The 21,549-nt window shown below is 55.0% G+C and overlaps 1 protein-coding gene and 2 long non-coding RNA genes across 5 annotated transcripts in view; 2 read left to right on the top strand and 1 right to left on the bottom strand.

Moving 5' to 3' along the window:
• The window catches only part of GNG7 (G protein subunit gamma 7), a 62,250-nt gene extending 56,391 nt beyond the window's left edge, over positions 1-5,859 (top strand). For 2 of the 3 annotated variants that reach the window (XM_084796553.1, XM_084796554.1), the window contains exons 3-4: positions 2,791-2,906; positions 5,605-5,859. In XM_084796553.1, coding sequence (XP_084652679.1) covers positions 2,823-2,906; positions 5,605-5,730 — 210 coding nt within the window. In that variant the 5' untranslated portion in view covers positions 2,791-2,822 and the 3' untranslated portion in view covers positions 5,731-5,859. Of the gene's footprint in view, positions 1-2,376; positions 2,545-2,790; positions 2,907-5,604 lie in introns of those variants that run through there. The other variant, XM_084796555.1, reaches the window with a different exon arrangement.
• A 156-nt stretch (positions 5,860-6,015) lies between these two features.
• LOC311605764 lies at positions 6,016-9,263 on the bottom strand. The gene is made up of 2 exons (XR_014782072.1): positions 6,825-9,263; positions 6,016-6,722 (listed from the first exon to the last, which is right to left on the bottom strand). It is a non-coding gene; the product is annotated as an uncharacterized lncRNA (long non-coding RNA).
• A 2,031-nt stretch (positions 9,264-11,294) lies between these two features.
• On the top strand, positions 11,295-15,448 carry LOC311605672. The gene is made up of 2 exons (XR_014782057.1): positions 11,295-11,393; positions 14,667-15,448. It is a non-coding gene; the product is annotated as an uncharacterized lncRNA (long non-coding RNA).
• The last annotated feature ends 6,101 nt before the right edge of the window (positions 15,449-21,549 follow it).

Raw genomic sequence — 21,549 nt, 5'->3', positions numbered from 1 at the left:
TAAAACCCAGCCCTGGCTTCAAACTCCAGCAGGGCGCCCAGTGCTGCTCCAAGAACAAGGGCTGTCATGAGGGGTCATCTCCCCAAGTCACCCCAAGTGATGCTAACCCTGAGTTCTCCTGTGCCGGCCGGAGCCTGGGGCTGCAGTGCCTGCGGACAGTGCCAGGAGCTCTGCAAGGCCCACTCCACCCACAGGTCTGGCCACAAAGGCTGCCACGTGCTGAGCCTTGTGGCCAGCTGCCTGGAAGCAACGAGCCAGCTGACTCAGCCTTGGCTGCTGTTGACCGGCTAACTACCTGGGGGTGGGGGTGGGGAGGACACATGGCTGGGCGGTGAGTCAGGGACTGGCTGATGACACAACCCTCTGCCTGGACAGCAGGAGACAAGCAGAAGACAGTCTGCACAGTCTGAGCTTAGGGTCAGCAGACACAACCAAAACACACACACACACACACACACACAGCTGTGTACGGGGAAAACCATGGAAGAGCAGAAACATGTGCCGACGTGTACGTGGACAAACACAGCCATTTTCCTACAGATGATATGCCAAGGTGTGCGCCTGTGTACACAAGAACAGGACCCGCCTAGAATCACCCTATGAGGGTCTGGGGGCGTGGCCAGGAGTGAAGCCCCGCCTAGGATCCCCCCCCCCGTGAAGGGCTGGGGGCGTGGTCAGGAGTGAAGCCCCGCCTAGGATCCCCCAGTGAGGGGCTGGGGGCGTGGCCAGGAATGAAGCCCCGCCTAGGATCCTCTAGTGGGGCCTGGGGACGTTGCTCCTGAATTGAGCCCTGGCCTTACAGACAGGTAGCCACAGGCATGGGCATGCTATGTGCCTATCTTCCAGAGATCTTCATGCACACACAGCACACACTTGAAGACAGACTCTGACGCACTCACACCTCTTTCTCTTCACACACACACGTGCATACACACACGCACGCGGGCACATCCTTATGTGGACACGCATGCGCACAAGTGCGCCTGTTCTGGGCAGGACCATCGCCTGCTCCACTCCCCGGCCTCTCAGGAAGAACGCTGAGGCCTGGCCCTTAGGCTCTCTACCCAGGAGAAATCTCTGGCTGGAGTCCTTGCGGTCTCCACCCGCGTCTTGCCTGGAAACCCTGATGGGCGATTTCTCCGCAGCCCACACTGAGGCTCTGGTTCTCTGTCTTCTCTGTCCCCAGGAGTGGTGTTGGGTGTCTGCCCACACCTCAGGGTGTGACTTACGCCTGTCATCCCAGACCCTGAGACTGGCCAAGAGTTCCAGGCCAGCCTGGGCTACACAGGGAGACTCTCGTCTCAAAACAAAACGAAACAAAAATCGCTCAGTTCACGTCTAACTGCTACAAAAACCACAAAGCGATTCCACTGAGCACTGCTTGACGGGACATTTGATAAACCTGTGGGCAAGGGCTGACAAGAGGGCTCAGCTGCAAAAGGTGATTGCGGCTAAGAAAGACGACCAGTGTTCAATCCCAGGGACCCAGGAGATAGCAGATTCCTTCCTACAAGTTGTCCTCTGTAACTCACACAAGTGCGTGCACACACACACACACACACACACACACACGCATGCACATGGACCCGTACATGCAAGCAGGTATACATACACACACACATACATTATATATATATATATATATTTTTTTTTTTTTTTTTTTGAGACAGGGTTTCTCTATGTTAGCCTTGGCTGTCCTAAACTCACTTTGTAGACCAGGCTGGCCTCAAACTCATAGAGATCCATCTGCCTCTGCCTCCCGAGTACTGGAATTAAAGGCATGCGCCACGGCACCCAGCTACACAGATATTTTTAAACAATAAAGCATTAGGGCCACTGAGATGGTGCAGCTGGGAAAGATACTTGCTGCTAAGCCTAAAGAACTACATTCAAGCCGGGCATGGTAGTGCATGCTTTTAATCCCAGCCCTGGGGAGGCAGAGGCAGGAGGATCACTATGAGTTCGAGTCCAGCCTGGTCTACAAAGTGAATCCAGGACAGCCAGGGCTACACAGAGAATCTCCGTCTCGAAAAAGAGAAAGAAAAAAAGAACTCGGTTAAATGCTGGGGAGAGAACCGACTCTCACAGGTGTCCTGTGACTTCCACTTGCGCGTCCGCACACCATCATCCACCCACCCAAAATAATAAATGTAGGAGAGGGGGCCGGAATGTGACTCAGCAGGAGAGAGTCCAGCACTCTCCCTGGGTTCTGTCCCCAGAGCCCCCTCCAAGACGGGGACTGTCTGAAGAGGCCTTCTGCAGGGGCTTCCCCGGGAAGTCCGAATGTTGCAGGAACCGAAAGTGAAGTCTTCCCCCTCGCCCTGCCCACCGGGGTGGCCAAGTCCCTTCCTAGGCCACCGGCTCCACTGTCATCGGGGTGCAGCAGGCCTCTCTGCTTGACTTTCCTAGCTCAGGGCAGAAAGACAGAATTTCCTAGCTTGGGACAGAAGGACAGGCTTCGTTTGAATGATCATCAGCCCTGGGACCAAGGGCGTGGCAGTGACAGTTCTTTAGATCCGTTTGATGACTGAACCTCCCACGCCTGTATGAAAGGCTGAGGGAGGGACCCCAGGGCCAGGCTGGGATGCCCACAGACCCCAAGTCCATCCCCGACCTCGTCTACCCCCTTACCTCCCCACCCGCGGGGGAACTAGGATCCTGTCCCTTTATCTGAGCAGCTGGGCAGCCCTCTGAGGGTTGGGGTGGGGGTGGGGTGGGGGTGGGGTGGGGGGGCTTGGTCAGGGTTGGTGGGCTCTGAGCAGCAGGTTCATGGCCATCTCTGCCCTCCAGCTCTCTAGACGCGGGGTCCACGCTCATGGCTGATGATGTCAGGTACTAACAACGTCGCCCAGGCCCGGAAGCTGGTGGAACAGCTGCGCATCGAAGCGGGGATTGAACGCATGAAGGTGAGCTGAGCCAGGGGCGGGAGTCCATCCTCGTGCAGAGAGCTGGGGACACACACCACGCCAGCCGCCCTCGGAGCAGCTTTGTTTCTCAGCGGAGACTCAGCCACAATACTGCTCTGTTGAGACCAGACACTGGGGTCTGTCGGCTCCTCCTTTCTCCGTGGTTACCACAGACAGACGATAGAGCAGATGGCTGTCTAAGCTGCGTCCACAGTTTGCCATGGTTTTCATGTTATTCTTGTTTTAAAGATGTATTTATTTATTTTATGTACATGAGTGCTCTGTTTTCATGCACACCAGAAGAGGGAGATCAGATTTCCTTACAGATGGCTGTGAGTCACCATGTAATGTGGTTGCTGGGTCTTGAACTCAGGACCTCTGGAAGAGCAGCCAGTGCTCTTAACCACTGAGCCATCTCTCCAGCCCTGGCTTTCATTTCTTGCAATAAAACTGATTTGTGGCCAGCCGTGGTGGCACACACCTTTAATCTCAGCACTCGGGAGGCAGAGGCAGGTGGATCACTGTGAGTTTGAGGCTAGCCTGGTCTACAAAGAGAGTTCCAGGCCAGCCAGGGCTACACAGAGAAACCCTGCCTCAAAAAACAAAACAAAACAAAACAACAACAACAAAAAACCAGCAACAACAAACTGATTTATTTGTATCCAAGGGACTCGGGGCTCAGCCAGGGACAGAACACCTTCCTAGCATACAGATGGCCGGCCCTGTATTCCATCTCCAGCACCACCAAATAGAACAGTGGTTAACTGACCAACATGGCCTCAGGATGATCAGTCCCCTGCCTTAGCACATATTCATCCAGGCCTTCATTCTCTGGGAAGGGAGCCTGGTAAGATGTGGTCACAAGATGGGTTTGATCCCACGTGACCTGGGCCAAGCAGAGGACACCTCTTAGGAGGTCTGTGGGCCCCAGCCACAGCGGACTGACCTGCACAGTCAGGCCCCGGGTTGAAGTGGTTTTGTATCTGAGTGGGGGAGGGGCACTCTGTGATTCATCTTACCCTGTCTGATGTCGGGAGGGGCTCCCACCTCGACCAGCCCAGTCTGCGGGTGGCGTGGGGATGTTCCTATGCCTGGGCACCTCGCAGGCACTCTGGCCTTCTGCGTCCCCTCCAACGTCACCATCAGAACCCCAGAGACGGGGGAAGGGGCTGCAGTGCTCCATGTCACACCAGCTCTTTAAGGCTGTTCTCGGGATCCCTGAGGGCAGATTTCCAAGCAGATCTACACCTGAGCTCCCGAAGGTAGCAGCCAACAGACTGGCCATGCTCCCTGAGGCGTGTCAGTGCCAGACCAACCTGGGTAACAGAGTGAGACCCTGTCCCCAAAACAAAAGACCCAAAGAGTACTTGGCAGAGTGTTTATAGCTCAGTCAGTCCGGTGCTTATAGCTCAGTGAGTAGAGTGCTGGTAGCTTGGTTGATAGAGTGCTTATGGCTCAGTAGCTGGAACAGTCACCTGTTCCTGTCCTCAGCATAAACCAGACATGGTGGTGTATGCCTGTGATCCATGAAGGATCAGGAACTCAAGGCCATCTTCAGCCACATAGGGATTGGAGGCTAGCCTGAGCTACATGAGACTCTGACTCAGAAAAACAAGGCAGGAGCAAAATAGTGGCCACAATCTTTTTACTTGTCTTTGTTTTCGAGACAGGGTCTCTCTGTGTAGTCCTGGACTCACTTTGTAGACCAGGCTGGCCTCGAACTCACAGAAATCCGCCTGCTCTGCCTTCTGAGTGCTGGGGTTAAAGGTGTGTGCCAGCACCCGGTTAGTGGCCATGATCTTAAAATGCAGAAGCAGATGGCTTTCTGGTGCCCAGCACAGCCCAGCAGCCCTAATGGACAGATACTGGGAGAACAGGGAATGTGGTCAAGGAGAGACAGGAGCCAACTGCCTGACTAGGGGAGGGTACAGCTCTTGACCTGAAGCCAGGCTGCAGTGTGTGTGTGTGTATGTGTGTGTGTGTCTGGTGAGTTGTGACAGAAGGGTGTGTTTTAGAGTCAGGTCGCTCTCATGGACTCCAGGAGCCATCTGTGGTGTGACGCCTCACACTGGCCAGGTAGTGACAGGCTTTTCCCACAGGCTGGCGCCCTTGAGGAAGGAGAGGATCTGATGGGGAAGGGATCCAAGCACAGCTTGCTTAAATGCTAGGAACTTATAGCGAAGGACGCTGAGAGCCCCCATTCCTCCTCATTTGCATGTTGGTGACGATTAACATGCGACGTTTGAACTCTAAGCCACAGCCACATCCCCTCACTGGGGGATTCTAGGCGGGGCTTCGCCCTGACCACGCCCCCAACCCTGTGTACTATTTTGAGTGTTCACAATGCTTGTTATACATCATCCTGGTCTACTTTCAGGACCATAGACCCAAAGACCTGTTCCAAGAGCCCCACGTCACCTCAGGCCACGTCCATCCCCTAGGATTCATTAGTTCTAGAAATAGGGGCTCAGTATTGTGTGTCCTCTTGTGTCCGGTTCTCCCACTGAAAACGCAAGGTGTCCTCCAAAAATCCCACTATGTTGTAGCTTATGTCAGAGCCACATTCTTTTTCGTAGATGTGTACTTGTCTATGCACACATAGCACGTGTGCCACACAGTGTACGTGGGCTCTCCCTGCCTTGTGGCTGCTGTGGGCTGCTCCATCTGACCTTTCCTCTCTCTTACTCGTGGCGCACAGGTCTCCAAAGCCTCGTCGGAGCTGATGAGCTACTGTGAGCAGCACGCCCGCAATGACCCCTTGCTGGTTGGTGTGCCAGCCTCTGAGAACCCGTTCAAAGACAAGAAGCCCTGCGTGATTCTCTAGCCCCCGCCCGCCCCCGCACCCCCCCTCCGCGCTCTCTCTCCTCTCCCAAGGTATTTTCCAATTTTTACTGTGAAAAAAAATTTTTTTGTGTGTCCTTCCCACTTTGAATTCTAAAGGAACAGAAACCATTGTGAATGCCCGGATCTTCTTGACTAAGATGGAGTTTCTGACCCACCGCGGGCCTCTGACCGCCTGGCCTAACAGAGATGCTAGCCTCCTCCCCCTCAACCCCTCCTGTCAAGTGTCACCGGGACCTGAGTGATGTGACCATTTTTAAAGCTCCCCTTAGTTGGTGCTGAGGAGAGGGGGTGCATGCCTTTGGAAACAGGAGGACCCGAGTCGCAATCCTCAATTCCATATTAAAAAAGAAAAAGAAAAACAGAAACAAAACCAAATATCCAGGTGCCGTGGCACACATCCGCACCCCAGCACTGAGGCTGGGACAGAAGGAGCCCCAGGGCTCAAGGGACATCATCCTAGCTGTCACTGCCCGGCCACTGGGGCACAGAGAAAGGCACCGAGCGCTGACCTCCGGCTCCACACCTGACACACACAGTGCACCCTGTGTCTACCCAGTGGCCCTCCCGAGCATGGCCCCATCGTGTGCACAGCGACTCCCTTCTCCGGAGACCTGGTCCACTGCAGAGCCGGACACCCAGGTCTCCACACAGAGAGAGCACTTGCTGGTCTCTGAGGCTTGAGACCCATATGGTCACGGGTGGGTCCCCGTGTTCTACCAGTTATCCGGGTGATTGTGAGGGCTGAAGTGCAGATTTCCTTATCTTGAGGTTCTTGAGAAGGAACGAAGGGGTTCCGCATCCCGTGTGGTGACTGTGGCTTCAGATTCTTCTTCCTTCTCCCTAAATCAAACTAGTCTCCAACTAGCTGCAACCCAAGACCCTCGGTGCGAGGAGTATAGACCTGTGGTGCTCTGCATCCTCACAGAGAGAGGTGTGTGTGTGTGCGGGGGCGGTTCTAGGCAGAGGCTCCACCTCTGACCACGTCCCCAGCCCCTCACTGGGGGATTCTAGGCGGGGCTCCACCCCTGACCACGCCCCCAGCCCCTCACCGGGGGATTCTAGGCGGGGCTCCACCCATGACCACACCCCCAGCCCCTCACTGGGGGATTCTAGGCAGAGGCTCCACCCCTGAGCCAGGCCTTTACTCTTTGTGAGAGTCTAAGAGACTGGAACTGGAGATCTTCCTGCCTCTGCCTCGAGAGTACCGGCGCTATAGGCCTGCGCTTCCACACCTGGCATAGGATTGGATTTAGGGTATTTTTGTTTTTGTTTTTGTTTTTTTAGTTTTTCTTTTTCTTTTTTTGGTTTTTCGAGACAGGGCTTCTATGTGTAGCCTTGGCTGTCCTGGACTCACTCTGTAGACCAGGCTGGCCTCGAACTCACAGTCTCACAGTGATCTGCCTGCCTCTGCCTCGTGAGTGCTCGGGATTAAAGGTGCGCCACCACACCCTTCCCATAGGGTTGGATTTTAAAATGGCCTGCCCCGGCCCCCCGTAAATGACAGCGATAGCGCAGGTGTCAGGACGAGGAGGCTCAGCTGTGCCAATGTGGTCTGCAGCCTTACCTCAGAGGCACCCTGCAGGTCAGGAAGACCCTGGGATTGTAGAGTCCCCAGCGGTCTCTTCTTTCTGCCCGAGGGCCAGTGTGGGGGCAAACAGCAGAAGTGGAGGCAGCCCAAGCCTGCCCTGTGGCCCTGGTGAAATCAGCTTCCAAAGGCCTGGGCCAGGCTGGTCCATGGACAGCTGCCCACGTTGTCCCGGATGCATTTTCTTTCTTTCTTTCTTTCTTTTTTCTTTTTTCTTTTTTTCCAAGACAGCATTTCTCTGTGTAGCCCTGGCTGTCCTAGACTCATGTTGTAGACCAGGCTGGCCTCGAACTCACAGCGATCCACCTGTCTCTGCCTCCCGAGTGCTGGGATTAAAGGTGTACCTGAATCCATTTTCATGGGGCAAGAGAAAGAAGTCTAGGGTGATACTAAGGGGCCATATTGTAGGTGCTGAGAGGGGAACCCCCATTCCTCCCTCCATGGGCTGGCTCCCAGAGGGGACAGAGTGAGGGTCAGGACCCTCCCGGGCATCGGCTTCCCATGAATGGTCAGGAAGGGCCAGAGACTTCGGTGGGCCTGATTCCCTAAGGCTACAACGTCTCCCTCAACCTCCAGCCCCCTTGCTAATGCTGGGAACAGGCCCCAGGTGTGTGTCCCCAGCCCGCCTGGCAGGGGACAGCAAGGAGAGAGAAAAGCATGTTCTGGGGGTTGGGGCTGCAGCCCAGTGGACAGAACACTCCCCCAGCATGTAAAAAACCCAGGGCTACACACACACACACACACACACACACACACACACACACACACTTCCATAAACCAGGCATGGCCACACTGGGGAGGTGGAGGCATGAGGTTCAGGACTTCGGGGTCGCCCTCGGTTGCGTAATGGGTTCAAGGCTAGCCTGGGCTACATGAGACAGTGCCCCAAAACCAGAAACTTCAGGGCACTCTTCCACAGTTCCCGCCAACCCCTGCTTCCCCCAGGGGAGGCTGCCCCTGCAGATGCCAGCCTGGTTATGCGTATCTCATGGTAGCTTTTCCTTCCTACATTCTGGGGGGGGAAAGAACTCCAGCCAGTGCCTGTGGCTCCCTGCATCTCCAGTGTCCCCTCCCCAGGGGACTCACAGGCCAAGGACAAAGTGAAAGGTAGGACGTGCTCAGATATTGTATCGAGGATGGACCTTGAGCCCCAATAGTCCCTGCTCCTTCTAACCATCGGAGCCCTCTGCCTCTGCTTGGAGACACTTAGGGAAGGCAGAACACAACGGAGCCAGGCCTGGTGGCGCACGCCTTTAATCCCAGCACTTGGGAGGCAGAGACGGCGGATCGCTGTGAGTTCGAGGCCAGCCTGGTCTACAAGGAGAGTTTCAGGACAGCGAAGGATATAGCGCCACTGCAAGAAAGAAAGAAAGAAAGAAAGAAAGAAAGAAAGAAAGAAAACCACTCAGACCTACTACAGCTTGAGCGACTTCCCATGTGAGGAGGCTCGGAGGCTGCATCCTGCACACAGAAGCCATATGCCACCATCACACTGCACCTCCTGTCTGTCACTGCAGGGCTGGCTCCTCCCCTTCCCCTATGCATTGTGACATTGGTTGGTTTTCATTTCTGATTTAAATTTTTTTTCTGTGTGCCACGCCCACCCTCACAGTGCTAGTATTTCATGGAATGAGGTCACAATCAGGTGAATCCTCTCCATAATAAAAGGCTCATTTTTCCTTTTACCTCGACTCCAAACTCTTTTTCTCTCTCCCTGGCCAGGACCGGCGGCCATCACACCTACATCCTTCAGGGGTTCCAGGAAGCTGTAATGGGCGGAACTCCATCCACACCTGCCACCTGGGGTGAGGGAGGAGTGAGGCTCAGGACCGCTGGACTGCAGATCTGCAAGTGGATGTGTTTTGTTTTCAAACAAGCATCTTACATAGTCTGGGCAGGCGTCTGCCTTCTAAGTACTGCGTGACAGGTGTGGCCACCGTGCCTGGGAGGAGCGGGGCAGTGGGGGCTTGATCGTGCTGGGTGAGTGTTCCACCTACTGGGCTCCACCTAGCCTTTTTGTTTGGTTTTGAGGCACATTGTATGCCTGCCTAGAGTCGCCCAGTAAGGGCTCAGTGAAAGAAAACTTGTGTCACAGGTACAAAGGCCCTGGGTTCCAGGCCCCAGGCCATCAAAGATGAAAGACCTTTGATCCCTCAACAGTTGTGGGATCAGAGCTTTAACCCAGGCATCCTTTGGCTGCCCTTGAGCAGATCCAGTGAGGGCCTAACCCCCGCTCCATCACAGCAGAGGCATTGTGCCCCTTGGTTTGCGGCCCCATCCTCCTCCTCCGGAGCCAGCAACTGCAGTGTCTCCCCGGTCTATCTGCCTTTCCCCCACCTGCCTCCGTCTGAGGACCTCACTGAGGAAACCCGGCCCCCAGATGATCCAGGACAGGTCCCCAGCTCAGGGCCTTCAGCTTGAGCACTCTGCAAAATTGCTTGGGCTGTGCACATAAAATGCTTCCTACTACCCTGGGAGAGGACATGTTGCAGATCTGGGGGTGGCCTTAGGGGCTGCCTGACGGAGGCCACCCACAGCCTGGCATTTATCTGCTGTTGTTGTGCACTTGGAGCCTTCTGACCTGCAGCAGTGCCGCCGGGTGAAGTCGGGACAGCAAGGTGGGGAGGGAGAACAGGCGGGAAAAGGGCGTGTTGTTGACTCAGCCGCCGCTTACTGTGGCCAGTGGTTGCCTCTGGGAGATCATGGCCTTATAAACTCACCTGGGCAGCAACCTGGGATTCCAGGAGGTGGCGGGGGGGGGGGGGGGAGGGGGGGAGGGTGGGTACGGGGAGGGTGGGGAGGTGCGAGGGGGAGACTAGGACAAGGCCACTCCCCCCGCCCCCGCCCCCCTTCCGCTACCCCGCCAACAGCTTTCTGTGCCAGTGAAGTTGACAGGAATTGCAGGAAGGTTTTTTTTTTGGGGGGGGGTAAGTGGGGCCGGGCTCGTGCCAGGAAAGCTCAGGAGCAAAGAGAAAGGGCAGGTTTCCGGAAGTGTCTGATGCTTGTGAGCCCATGACGGCCCAGCCGCATCGCATCCCTGAGCCAAGCAAGCACAGGCCACACACCCCTGGGCTCTGCAGTCCCATCGACCCTGCAGAACAGCTTCTCAGAGATTCTGAAGGTCCCACAGGGAGCTGTGTAAGCTTTCCCGTGACAAGGAGGATCACAGCCACACTGAGGGAGGGGACACAGAGGCAGCATCTGGGAAGTCAGGGACTAGCCTGGGCTACAGAACGGGAGCCTGGTGCTGAGAGGTGGCTCAGCGGTTACAGCTCCCAGCTGCTCCCGCAGAGGACCCAGCTTCGAGTCTCACCACCCACAGTGGCGGCTCACAACCACCTGTGACTCCAGCTCCAGGGCCCGCCCCCCCGCCCCCCCCCCCCCCGCAACGTTCCCTTCTGGCCGCTGAGGGCACTGCACCCGCACGTAATACAAATAACGAAAAGCAAAACAAAATTTCTTTTTAAAGAAAGTACTTGTTCAGGACTGTAGAGATAGGAACCCTTGCTGCTGCTGGGCGCGATGGCACACGCCTTTAATCCCAGCACTCGGGAGGCAGAGGCAGGCGGATCGCTGTGAGTTCGAGGCCAGCCTGCTCTACAGAGCGAGTCCAGGACAGTCAGGGCTACACAGAGAAACCCCGTCTCAGAAAAACCAAGACAAAGAAAAAAACAAAAACAAACCACTTGTTGCTCTTCCAGAGGGCCCACACGTGTGTGCAGCACCCACACAGCGGCTCACACCTGTCCGTCAATTCAGTCGAAGGGCTTCTGTAACTCACACAGGCGTACATGCTAGCAAACACAATGAACATACACTAAGAAAAAAGAGAGAAAGAAAGGAAACAATGTTCTGAGTGGCTCTGTCCTAGAGACAGAAGCTGGAAGCATCTCGGGCATTGGGGCAGAGGTGAACACAGAAAGACATCACATACTCACGCTACATGCCCCGACACAGCCGTGGGAAGGCGCACGGTGCGGCCCAGGGTGACTCGCCGACTCTCTGTGCTGCTGAAACAAGCTGTGCACAGAGAAAACAGTGGAGTCTACTGACCGCAGGTGACCCTCGGGTGAAGACTGTGATTGTCAGGTGACAGCCCCAAGTGTGGTGTGTGTGTGTGTGTGTGTGGTGTGTGTGTGTGTGGTGTGTGTGGTGTGTGTATGTGTGGTGTGTGGTGTGTATGTGTGTGTGTGTGTGTGGTGTGTGTGTGTGGTGTGTGTGGTGTATGTATATGGTGCATGTGTGGCATATGTGGTGTGTGTGTATTTGTGGTGTGTGGTATGTGTGTATGTGTGGTGTGTGTATATGGTATGTGTGGTGTGTGTATATGTGTGTATGTGTGGTGTGTGTGTGATGTGTGTATGTGTGCATGGTGTGTCATGTGTGTGGTGTGTCATGTGTGTGTGGTGTGTGTGTGGTATGTGTGTGTGTGTGGTGTATATGTGGTGTGCATGTATGTGTGGTGTGTGGTATGTGTCTCTGTGTGTGTGTGTGTGTGGTGTATGTATGTGTGTGTGTGTGTGTGTGTGTGGTGTATGTATGTGTGTGTGTGTGTGGTGTGTGGTGTGTGTGTGTATGTGTGGTGTGTCCTGAGCATTCCAGATCATCCTAGGAGGGCTGGGAGGTCTCCACAATTTCAAGTCTTTTTTTTTTTTTTTGAGACAGGGTTTCTCTGTGTAGCCTTGGCTGTCCTGGACTCACTTTGTAGACCAGGCTGGCCTCGAACTCACAGAGACCTGCCTGCCTCTGCCTCCTGAGTGCTGGGATTGAAGGTGAGCCCCCTAGAGAAATGTAAGCAAATGTCTCTTTGACAAGGGTCGGGGCTGAAGCCAGTCATCCCAGCACTCAGGAGGAGGAGGCAGGAGCATTGCTGTGAATGTAAGGCCTCAAAAATAAAAAAAACAAAATGGGGCAGGGGCAGGCTGAGGGTTGGCTGAGAGGTTGAGAGAGCTGAACCCACATTATGTCCCCAGAACCCACATGTAACTCCAGCTCCAGGGGACCTGATGCCCTCTGGCCTCCAAAGGCGCCTACAGGTGACTTCTCAGACGTAAACAAGCAAATGGGACCAATGGGGCGGGTAAGAGGGGAAAGGTTCCTGTTGCCAAGCCTGACCACCAGAGATCCATCCCTGAGACCCCCAGGGTGGACGTAGGGGGCCGGCCCCTGCCCACGAGCTAGTCAGCCCCATCCTCTGACCTCCACACTCCATACCGTGGAATGTGCACACTGCTCCCACAAATAAATGAAGGTAATAAAAAATTTTAATTAAAAGAAACAAAACCAAGCCGGGCGGTGGTGGCGCACTCCTTTAATCCCAGCACTCGGGAGGCAGAGGCAGGTGGATCGCTGTGAGTTCGAGGCCAGCCTGATCTACAAAGTGAGTCCAGGACAGCCGGGCTACACAGAGAGACCCTAACTGGAAAACCCAACAAAACAAAACAAACAAACAAACAAAAAGCATGCAGGCAAACACTCACACACATTAGAGAGAGAAACAGAACGGGAGGCTGTGTCCATCACCCTGGAGAGAACACAGACACACCAAAAGCAGGATCCGCCAGGGTAGCTTTGTGAACCAACAAGACTTTATTGTTTTTTTCTGAAGATATTTATTTATTTATTTATTTATTTATTTATTTATTTATAGTCAGGGGTTCTCTTTCTAAACCTCGCTGTCCAGTGACTTACTATGTAGCCCAGGCTATGGTCATCCCCCTGCCTCTGTGGTGGAGGGGTGACAGGCCTGCTCCCCCACACCTGGCATGGTCTAGCTGCTCCACTGGGGACTCTCACCCTAAGTGGTATGCACATCCATCTCTTGGATAGCTGTGCCTCCAGAGGTCCCAACTTCAAGGCAACAAGTGCACCTTACACATCAAGAGTGGCTGGAAAAGAGGCGTGGCCCACCCCGCAGGAGATGCGCCACACAAGGCCTTAGAGGGTTATGTGCCTACATGCAAGCACGAAGGCCTGAGTTCAAGTTCCTCGGTGCCCAAGGTACAACCCAGACGTGGTGACACACCCTGTACCCCAGCACTGGAGGGTGGACAAAGGGAATCCTGGGGCCCACGAGCTAGTCTAGCCCAATCAGCAAGCTCCAGATCAAGAGAGACTGAAGAAAACGGTCGTTGTCAACCTCCATTCACCAATACACCAAGGCAGGTCTGAGCGATGAGCCATGCTGGCTGCCACTCCTAGTGCCAGCCTCTCACCTCTGCAGATCCACATGGTCCCTACCACACGCACAGGTCCACTGAGAGGGTCTGACGCCCCAGAACAATCATAAAATCTCCCCCTCGCACCCCCAATCTAACAAGTCCCATTAGTTGTCAAGTTGTCTCTTGAAAGGTTGGGAAAGGGCCAGAGGTGACACTTCTCCTAGCCATGTGTGATACCTCTGTGGAAGAGGAGACGGACTCCTGAGATGTACAGAGAATTACACATCTCAGGCTCCTGTGGCTTGCAAGGAATTTACAAAGCTTGGGCTCAGGGCTTCTATGAGCAAGAAACAATTGGTTGAGCAAGAGGAGGCCACGCCCACACCTCAGCAACACAGCTTTGGTGAGTCTTCACCCATGCCCTGGAGGGCTGTCAGGTGACTCGGCTACCAAATGCTGTAAAATTACTTTTTTTTTTCCCCAGACAGGGTCTCTCTGTGTAGCCCTGGGCTGTCCTGGACTCACTCTGTAGACCAGGCTGGCCTCGAACTCACAGAGATCCACCTGCCTCTGCCTCCTGAGTGCTGAGATTAAAGACGTGTGTCACCAGCCCCGGCTGGTAAAATTACTTCTAAGGAAATAGGCTTCATAGGAATAGTTCCACGGGACCCCGGCAAAGACCTTCCCGATGGTCCATGGCTGGTTTTCACTGTCGACTTGACAGACTAGAATCGCCTGGGTGGAATGAGGGACGGCCTGGGCCAGGTCCACCTGCGGGCGTGTCTGTGGAGGACCCTCTAGTTGATGCAGGAAGGCCCGGCCCACCATAGGCGACACCATCCCCTACACAGGCTGGCCCTGAACTGTATGAGAATAGAGACACTGAGCCAGGTGTGGTGGCGCACACCTTTAATCCCAGCACTCGGGAGGCAGAGGCAGGTGGATCGCTGTGAGTTCGAGGCCAGCCTGGACAGTCAAGGCCACACAAAGAAACCCTGTCTCAAAAAAAAAAAAAAAAAAAAGAATAGAGACACTGGCCAGGACTTGCTGGTGTGAATTGTTCTTTGACTTGATGGCTGCTTCAACTTCCTGTCACCTTGACAACCCTGCAGTAACAGACAGGAGCTGGGGAACCAAATAAACCCTCTCTCTGTGTTGTTTTTTTCTCAGGGTCGTTTATCACTACAGCAGAAACGGAATTAACACACTGGCCAAGGATGTAGGCTGATGACGAAGATCCAAAGAGAGAAGAAAGGAAAAAAAAAAAATCCCCTGGGAAGGGCATGGTCACGTGGGAAGGTGTGTATGTGTGTGTGTGTCCCAGAGCACACGGGGCACGTGGGGCCCTGACCTCGGAACCCGTGGGGTTTACTGTGGAACGAGTGAGTGACAGAATGGCTCTCTGGCTGATGGCCTGAGAATGCACCCACTCACTTTTGCTGGAATTTATCATTCTGGGAAGAACTCCAAACTCAAGGTGGGAAAGAAACCAGGCCAGCCAGGACTCGAAACACGTGTCCAGGGTCCGAATCCATTGGTCCTCACCTGACTGGCTGCGGGCTACTGTCATGGCCTTCCTTCACACCCAAAGAGCAACTCAACCCTGCCGATTTTAGGGGTTAGATTTGTTTTGTTGTACCTCAAGGGATGGAACCCGAGGCCCTGTGCTTGTAAAGTGAGGGCTCTACTCCTGACCAGCCCCTCACTGGGGGATCCTAGGCGGAGCTCCACCCTGACCACGCCCCCAGCCCCTCACTGGAGGATTTTAGGCGAGGCTCCACCCCTGGGCAGGTGCCCTCTGTGGCCAAAAATACTGAATTTCCTGGAGCTTGAGTGAGTGCTTGAAATCAAGACCATGTCCTGGTAGTGAAAAGTGCAGTTCACTGACAGCCATCTTTTTAGCCCCCAGCATTCCTTTCTTTTCCCTTTATACATAAATGTCACAAAATCTTGAGCTTCGCTGTGCTTCTTCATCATGCGCTTGGCTGGTGCCCCTTCTCCCAATTTCTTCCCTCTTCCGAACACACACACACACACACACACACACACACACACACACACACACACACACACACGCATGCATGCACGCACACAACACACACACACACTTTTCACATCTAGATTTCTTATACAAGATCAAACATGAGGTGATTGTTTCCTGGCTCTGGTTCATTTAGTTTAGCGACTTCCCCCTACCCCACTCACTTCGAAAGCCCTAAACCTAGCCCCACGTGGTGCCCACAGTGCTCTGGGTGGAGGCAGGGGACTCCGGGATCCGAGGTCCTCCTCGGCTTCACAGTGAGTCTGAGGGAGCCTGAGTAAGATCAGACCAGCACTGACTTCGCCATCTGGCCGGCAGCTTCCTCTGCACTTCCGGTCGTTTTCTCTGAAGATGCGCCTGTCTCCGGCGCTGCCCGGCAAGGCTGCGCAGGGTGCCCACTTCCTTTCTCTGAAGCCACGGCCCCAGGGTGGGGAATCCGGATCTTTTTTTTTCCACCGAAGGAACCCGCTGGGCCTCAGCACTTCAGCCTCCTGATCCTGATTTCTACAGCCAGGCTCAGAGCAGCAGCGGGGCAAGATGAGGGGTCAGGGTCTAACCCAGGGACAATCTCCCGGGATCCTGCTGGGGTTACGAGCATGCGCTGCTGCATTCTGCTTTTTTGTGGGTCGGTGGGTGGGGGATCCAAATTCACATAGCAGTGGCTTTACCGGCTCAGCTATATCTCTGCCCCCGGCCTAATTCTGATATATTTATTTTATTTTAGAGACAGGGTTTCTCTGTGTAATCTTGGCTGTCCTGGACTCATAAACCAGGTGGTCCTCGAGCTCATAGCAATCCACCTGCCTCTGCCTCTCTGAGTTATGTGATTACAGGCCCGCACCAGCACTTCCTGCTCCAAATTCTGTTGTCTTTTTTTTTTTTTTAAGATTTATTTATTATTTATACAGTATCCTGCCCACCACAAGAAGGCACCAGATCTCATTACAGATGGTTGTAAGCTACCATGTGGTTGCTGGGAATTGAACTCGGGACCTTTAGGAAGAGCAGACGGTGCTCTTAAACCTCTGAGGCATCTCTCCAGCCCAAATTCTGTTATCTTACTGGTGTCATGGTGGCACACCTGTAATCCAAGCTCTCTGGAGGTAGAGGCAGGACGGGGGCCACCAGTTGCAGGCCAGCAGAGTATAGGCCACATGTTCCACATCAGCCAAGGCTATATGTCAAGACTGTATCAAAACAAAGCCAGACAAAATTGTGTTATTCTGAGTGTGGACACTGAGGCTGGGTCTGAGGCCACCCATGGCAGAGTGAGCCTGGGCCCAGAGGCCGCCTGCAAAGCAAGACCACATGGCTTTAGGATGACCAAGGCAGCCATGGCACATGGAGTAGGTCACCACCAACGGCCAGCCAGGAGCATGTGCTGGCTCATGTGTCACCAGTCAGGAGACCCTGGGAGTGCATTCCAGGGCTTCGGTTTCCTCCTCTGTAGTCTGAGCTCTCCCCCGACCAGGTTAGGGGGGCCTGGTCCTCACCAGATGTAAAGACGGAGACCGCAGAAGGAGCCCCTCAGCCGATGAGCTTGGCTACTCAGGCACTGAACGCCAGGGTACTAAGCGCCACCATTCTAAGCACTACTCCACTAAGTACTCCAGCACAGGGTACTTAGTGTCGCAAGCCCCTCTTGTCTAGGTGAGTCCCATTTTAAGATCTCTAACACATTCATTAACAAATCTGTCTGAGCTGGGCAGTAGTGGCGCAGGCCTTTAATCCCAGCACTCGGAAGGCAGAGGCAGGAGGATGGCTGTGAGTTTGAGGCTAGCCTGGTTTACAAAGTGAGCCCAGGACAATCAAGGATACACAGAGAAACCCTGTCTCGAAAAACCAAAAAAATTAAAATTAAAAAAAAAAAAAGCAAAAACCAAATCAGTCCGTTGTGATACCCTGAAAGGAGGCCCCAGAACGGTGAGGACACTGTCCCAAGGTGGCCCAGCACTTAGACGTAGTATGGATGGAAATAAAATCCAGTCCTCTCAACCCCAAGCATCTTCTATGGCTCAGTTTCCACTCAACCCTGCAGCCCACCTACCGGGGCCAAACTACCCCTCAGCCAAAGGAGGTCTTCGGCATTCTTGACACCGGCCAAAATTAGGTGAAAGGTTAGAGGCAGGGGAGCCCCGCCCTGTCCTGGAGGCGTCACAGATTCCTGGATGCTGGAAGGCCTTGCTCACAGGGATCTCGGGCACGCCTGCCTGCCCTTCCCCCATCAGAGACCAGGGGGATGTCCCTACCCTGAGGCTGGTGGCAGGACTGGGTGGTTGTGCCCACTCTGCGTGGTATGTGAGACCAACCCTGGGTCAGCCAGCTAGGAGGAGGAGGAGGAGGAAGAAGAAGAGGAAGAGGAGGAGGAGGAGGAGAAGCCGTCTGGCCAGCCAGGCTGGGTGGAGGGATCCCCAAAGCTGCTAAAAATAGCCATGGAAAGTACTATGAGTCTCCAAATAGAAAGCAACCAGTTCGGTCCAGCAAAAAGGCAAGGCCAGGCTGGAGAGAGGTGCCCGGGACCCATCCACCAGACTCTCTCCCACCCTCTCTCCTTCCTCCTGCCCTTCACAGCCGGCTTCCATAGGGCCTGCTGCCCCCAAGGCTGCACAGAGTGTAGGGACCTCAGAAAACCTCCCCACCCGCCACCCCCCAGGTCCTGGCTGGCCTCAAGATTGCTGACCTGGGCACTGGGAGGGCCCAAGCCACCCAGGCTAAAAATAGTCCTCACCTCCTCCCAGGCTATATTTAGCACCTTGTCTGCCTTGGAGTCAGCGGGAGCCAGTGGGCACACCCCAACCGACCAGGCAGGCCAGGCGATCTGGCTCCCATGTGGGCACCGCCTCAGGCCACAGCAGAGGCCAGAGATGCAAGGCGGTCAACACTGGGTGACGGGTTTGGCGCCAGCTGTGCTGTGTGTAGCCAGGACGCTCTCTGAGCCAGCTTGTGCATAAATGGGTGAGGGTGACCAGAGAGAAGGGGACTGCTCCTCAGAGAGCTGCTTTGATGTGGCTGTCTGCAGGCAGGGTCTCATGTAGCCCAGGCTGAACTCAAACTCAGGATATGGTCATCGATGACCTTGAACTGCTGACCCCTCCGGACGCTCGAAAGCGCTGGGGTGCCAAGTTTGTGCCACTACATCCCGGGGACGTGGTGCTGGGACGGAGCCTGGGCCCTGGGCATTAAACTACAGCCTCAGTCCTGGGGCGTCAGGCTCACAGCTATCCTCCTGCCTCAGCCTCTTGAGCCATTGGAGTGAGAGGCACACATCACTACGCCACCATGTTTACGCCGCGCTGGATGTGGAGCTCTGGGCTCCTTCATGCCATGCACCCACAGAGCCGGGGCCCCAGTCCTACCGGCTTGGAACGAAGATACCTCCAGCCTGAGGGAAGCCTGAATCAGGGACTGAGACTCCAGCCTGCGACTGTGGCCACAGACATGAGCTGACAAAGCAGGCCTCAGTTTCTCCAAGCATGAAATAGCATCACACAGCTCAAGGCCACTGCCAGAACCATCAAGCACTCTGTACAAATGCACACGCAGAAGCACAAAAGCAAACCCACAGACACATTTTATTTCTTTGTCTGTGCGCTCGGCCTGCGCAGAATCAAACGTAGGGCTGATGTCATCGGAGCCCGGCTCCAGCGTGGCCCACGCAGGCCGGCGCCACCGTCACGGGCGGTCTCGGCCAGGGAATCCCGGCCGGGGTGGAAATCCGTGACGCCCGCTCACGTCTTCCGGCTCCAAGGCTCGGTGGGCGTGGCCGGCGGCCGGGGCGTGGCTTCGTCCTCCACCTTCTGCAAACTGACGGAGCAACTGCTCTGATGCCTGCATGCCGGGGTGAATGCAAAGCACCTGTTAGTTTGTTACATTCCAGAAACTCGCGCGGGCAATGACCCCGCGTCGGAAACATGTACGGGATTGGGGTCTGTGCACTCGCAGGCTGTTCGAGGAGTGAGGGACCGGAGACCCGAGCCATGGTTCAGTGGACGCCAAGCCCTAAGTGCCATCCGCGGTACCACCGCAAATTGCTGAGCCTGGTGCGCGCCTGCCATGGCAGCACATGGATAATGAAGGCGAAAGGGTTAGGAGTTCAAGGTCCCCCTAAGCTATACAGTGAGTTTGAGACCACCCCGTGTGACGTGTGACGTGAGCCCCTTCCAAGCCCTAGTCTGATTCGTCAAGATCTGAGGGGACAAGTATAGAGAGAGAGTCCCCCCCCCCCCATAGCATCCTCTCTCCTGACTGGACACACACACCTTGCAGGTGCCTCAGGCCTGTGGGCGTGGGGCAGTTGTGATGACTGGGGAGGCTGTGCACTGTCTCCCCACCAGTCTGGGATCTAATTACCGTCAGGGTGAAACGGGCTGCCTGGAAAGATGAACACATCCCAGTGTGTCTGCAGCTTGTCTGGGTCTCCTTGGGGGCCCTTCGGGGTCAGTTCCCCCGGGGCTGTGAGTGAGAGGAAAGAGCCTGGGTGGGGTCTGAGCCTGGTGTGGTCACTTGGAGAGAGGATTCCTTGGGTTTCTATGTGAGTCCTGGAGGGCGGGGGGGGGGGGGGTGATGGGGGTGTGGGGCAGGGAATGGCTCAGTGGTCTGGGCTCCTGTCCACTGTGTGCGTGTCTCTAGCAGGCAGGCAGGCAGGCAGGCAGAGCATGCTGTTTGTTGGTGGAAGGAGAAAGCCAGGATGCCCTCCTGAGAATTAATCCCCTCCCGTCCACGTGCACTTAAAGCAGCTGTGCATGCCTCCAAAATAAATGAAATTAAAAACAATTTTAAGGTAAAGGGAGAAGGAAAGAAAAGATGTGCTTCTATCTGGGAGGACAGAGGCCCTCAGCCTCCCGTCCTTACATCCCCACTCTCCCAATCTCAGCCTCGCCCTCTCTCAGGGTCCCCAGAAGGGTGCCCCTCCCCTCTCTGGACCTCACTTTTCTCCACTGTGAAGTAAGAGGAGGCTTCTGAGGGTCCAGGATGTCCATTCCCCAAGACGCTGTCCCTCGTCCAGCTCTGACCCCCCCCCCCCATGCTGGCTGTTTGTTTTCTGGAATGTTCTGCAAGCAAAGGGAATCTCGAAGCAGGAAAACACTGCAGGGAATTCGGGCTCACCACACCCTAAATGTGCCTAGTGACCTTGGGGAGAGGAGAGCAGGGAAGGTCGACCCAGGGAGATAAGAGGGATCCAGAGAGGAAGGTGGCCCTTTGCCTGCACGTGGAGATTCTGCCAATGAGAGGGTTAAAGTGGAGGTAGGTGCTTACCTACCCAGACTGTTCTTTCCAAGTTTTTTTTTTCTTTCTTTGTGATGTACAAGAACCTGGTGCGTAATTACTGCACATTTACAAACCGAAATGTCTGTGTATTCTTGCAGCAGTTCACTAAACAAATATTTACCGAGTGCTAATAAGCCACCCAGAGCTGAGGAACTTCAAGTTACCCCCAAACACACAGATGTCTTTGCCTGGGAAGTGCGCAGTACCCCAGAGACCCACAGTTGCCTTACGGTACAGCTACAGGAGGCATGCATGGGTGAGCATCTGCTCTGTGATTGCCCAGCACAGCATCCCCCCTCACACACACACACTCTTGTGGACCCATCAAGTGTACACACTCAGGTCTAGTCTCCAGATCTCTTGTGCAGACCTGTTCAGGCTGAGCTCAGTGCCTCTTGGATGCCCGCCTGCCAGCCCCGCCCATCTCCGAGAGTGCCCCGGGCCAGGTGGGGCTGAGCAGGCCCCGGAAACCTCTCCCAGATGCTGTGCCCAGTTTCAGGGAAGCCAAGGACTGGCACGCTGCCCACGGAGACTGCCTGCCCTTGCACCTGCCTTTGGCACTTCCTGGAAGAACTCGGGAGGCCCAACCCCCACCCCCCAGCCCAGCACACCTGAATCCATCCCTCAGACCCACGGGGGGGGGGTAGGACCCCCTCCCCAGTGACACCTCTAAGAGTAAGGTGCACCAGTCAAAGTTAGAATTAGACTCAAGCAAAGCCAAGCGCTCCCGCCACCTCCCACACC

This window comes from Acomys minous (assembly GCF_964271855.1).
Source record: "Acomys minous genome assembly, chromosome: 9".
In the NCBI taxonomy this organism is placed as follows: Eukaryota; Metazoa; Chordata; class Mammalia; order Rodentia; family Muridae; genus Acomys; species Acomys minous.
Note: the sequence above shows the minus strand (reverse complement) of the source record. Positions and strands in the feature narration are given on the sequence as shown.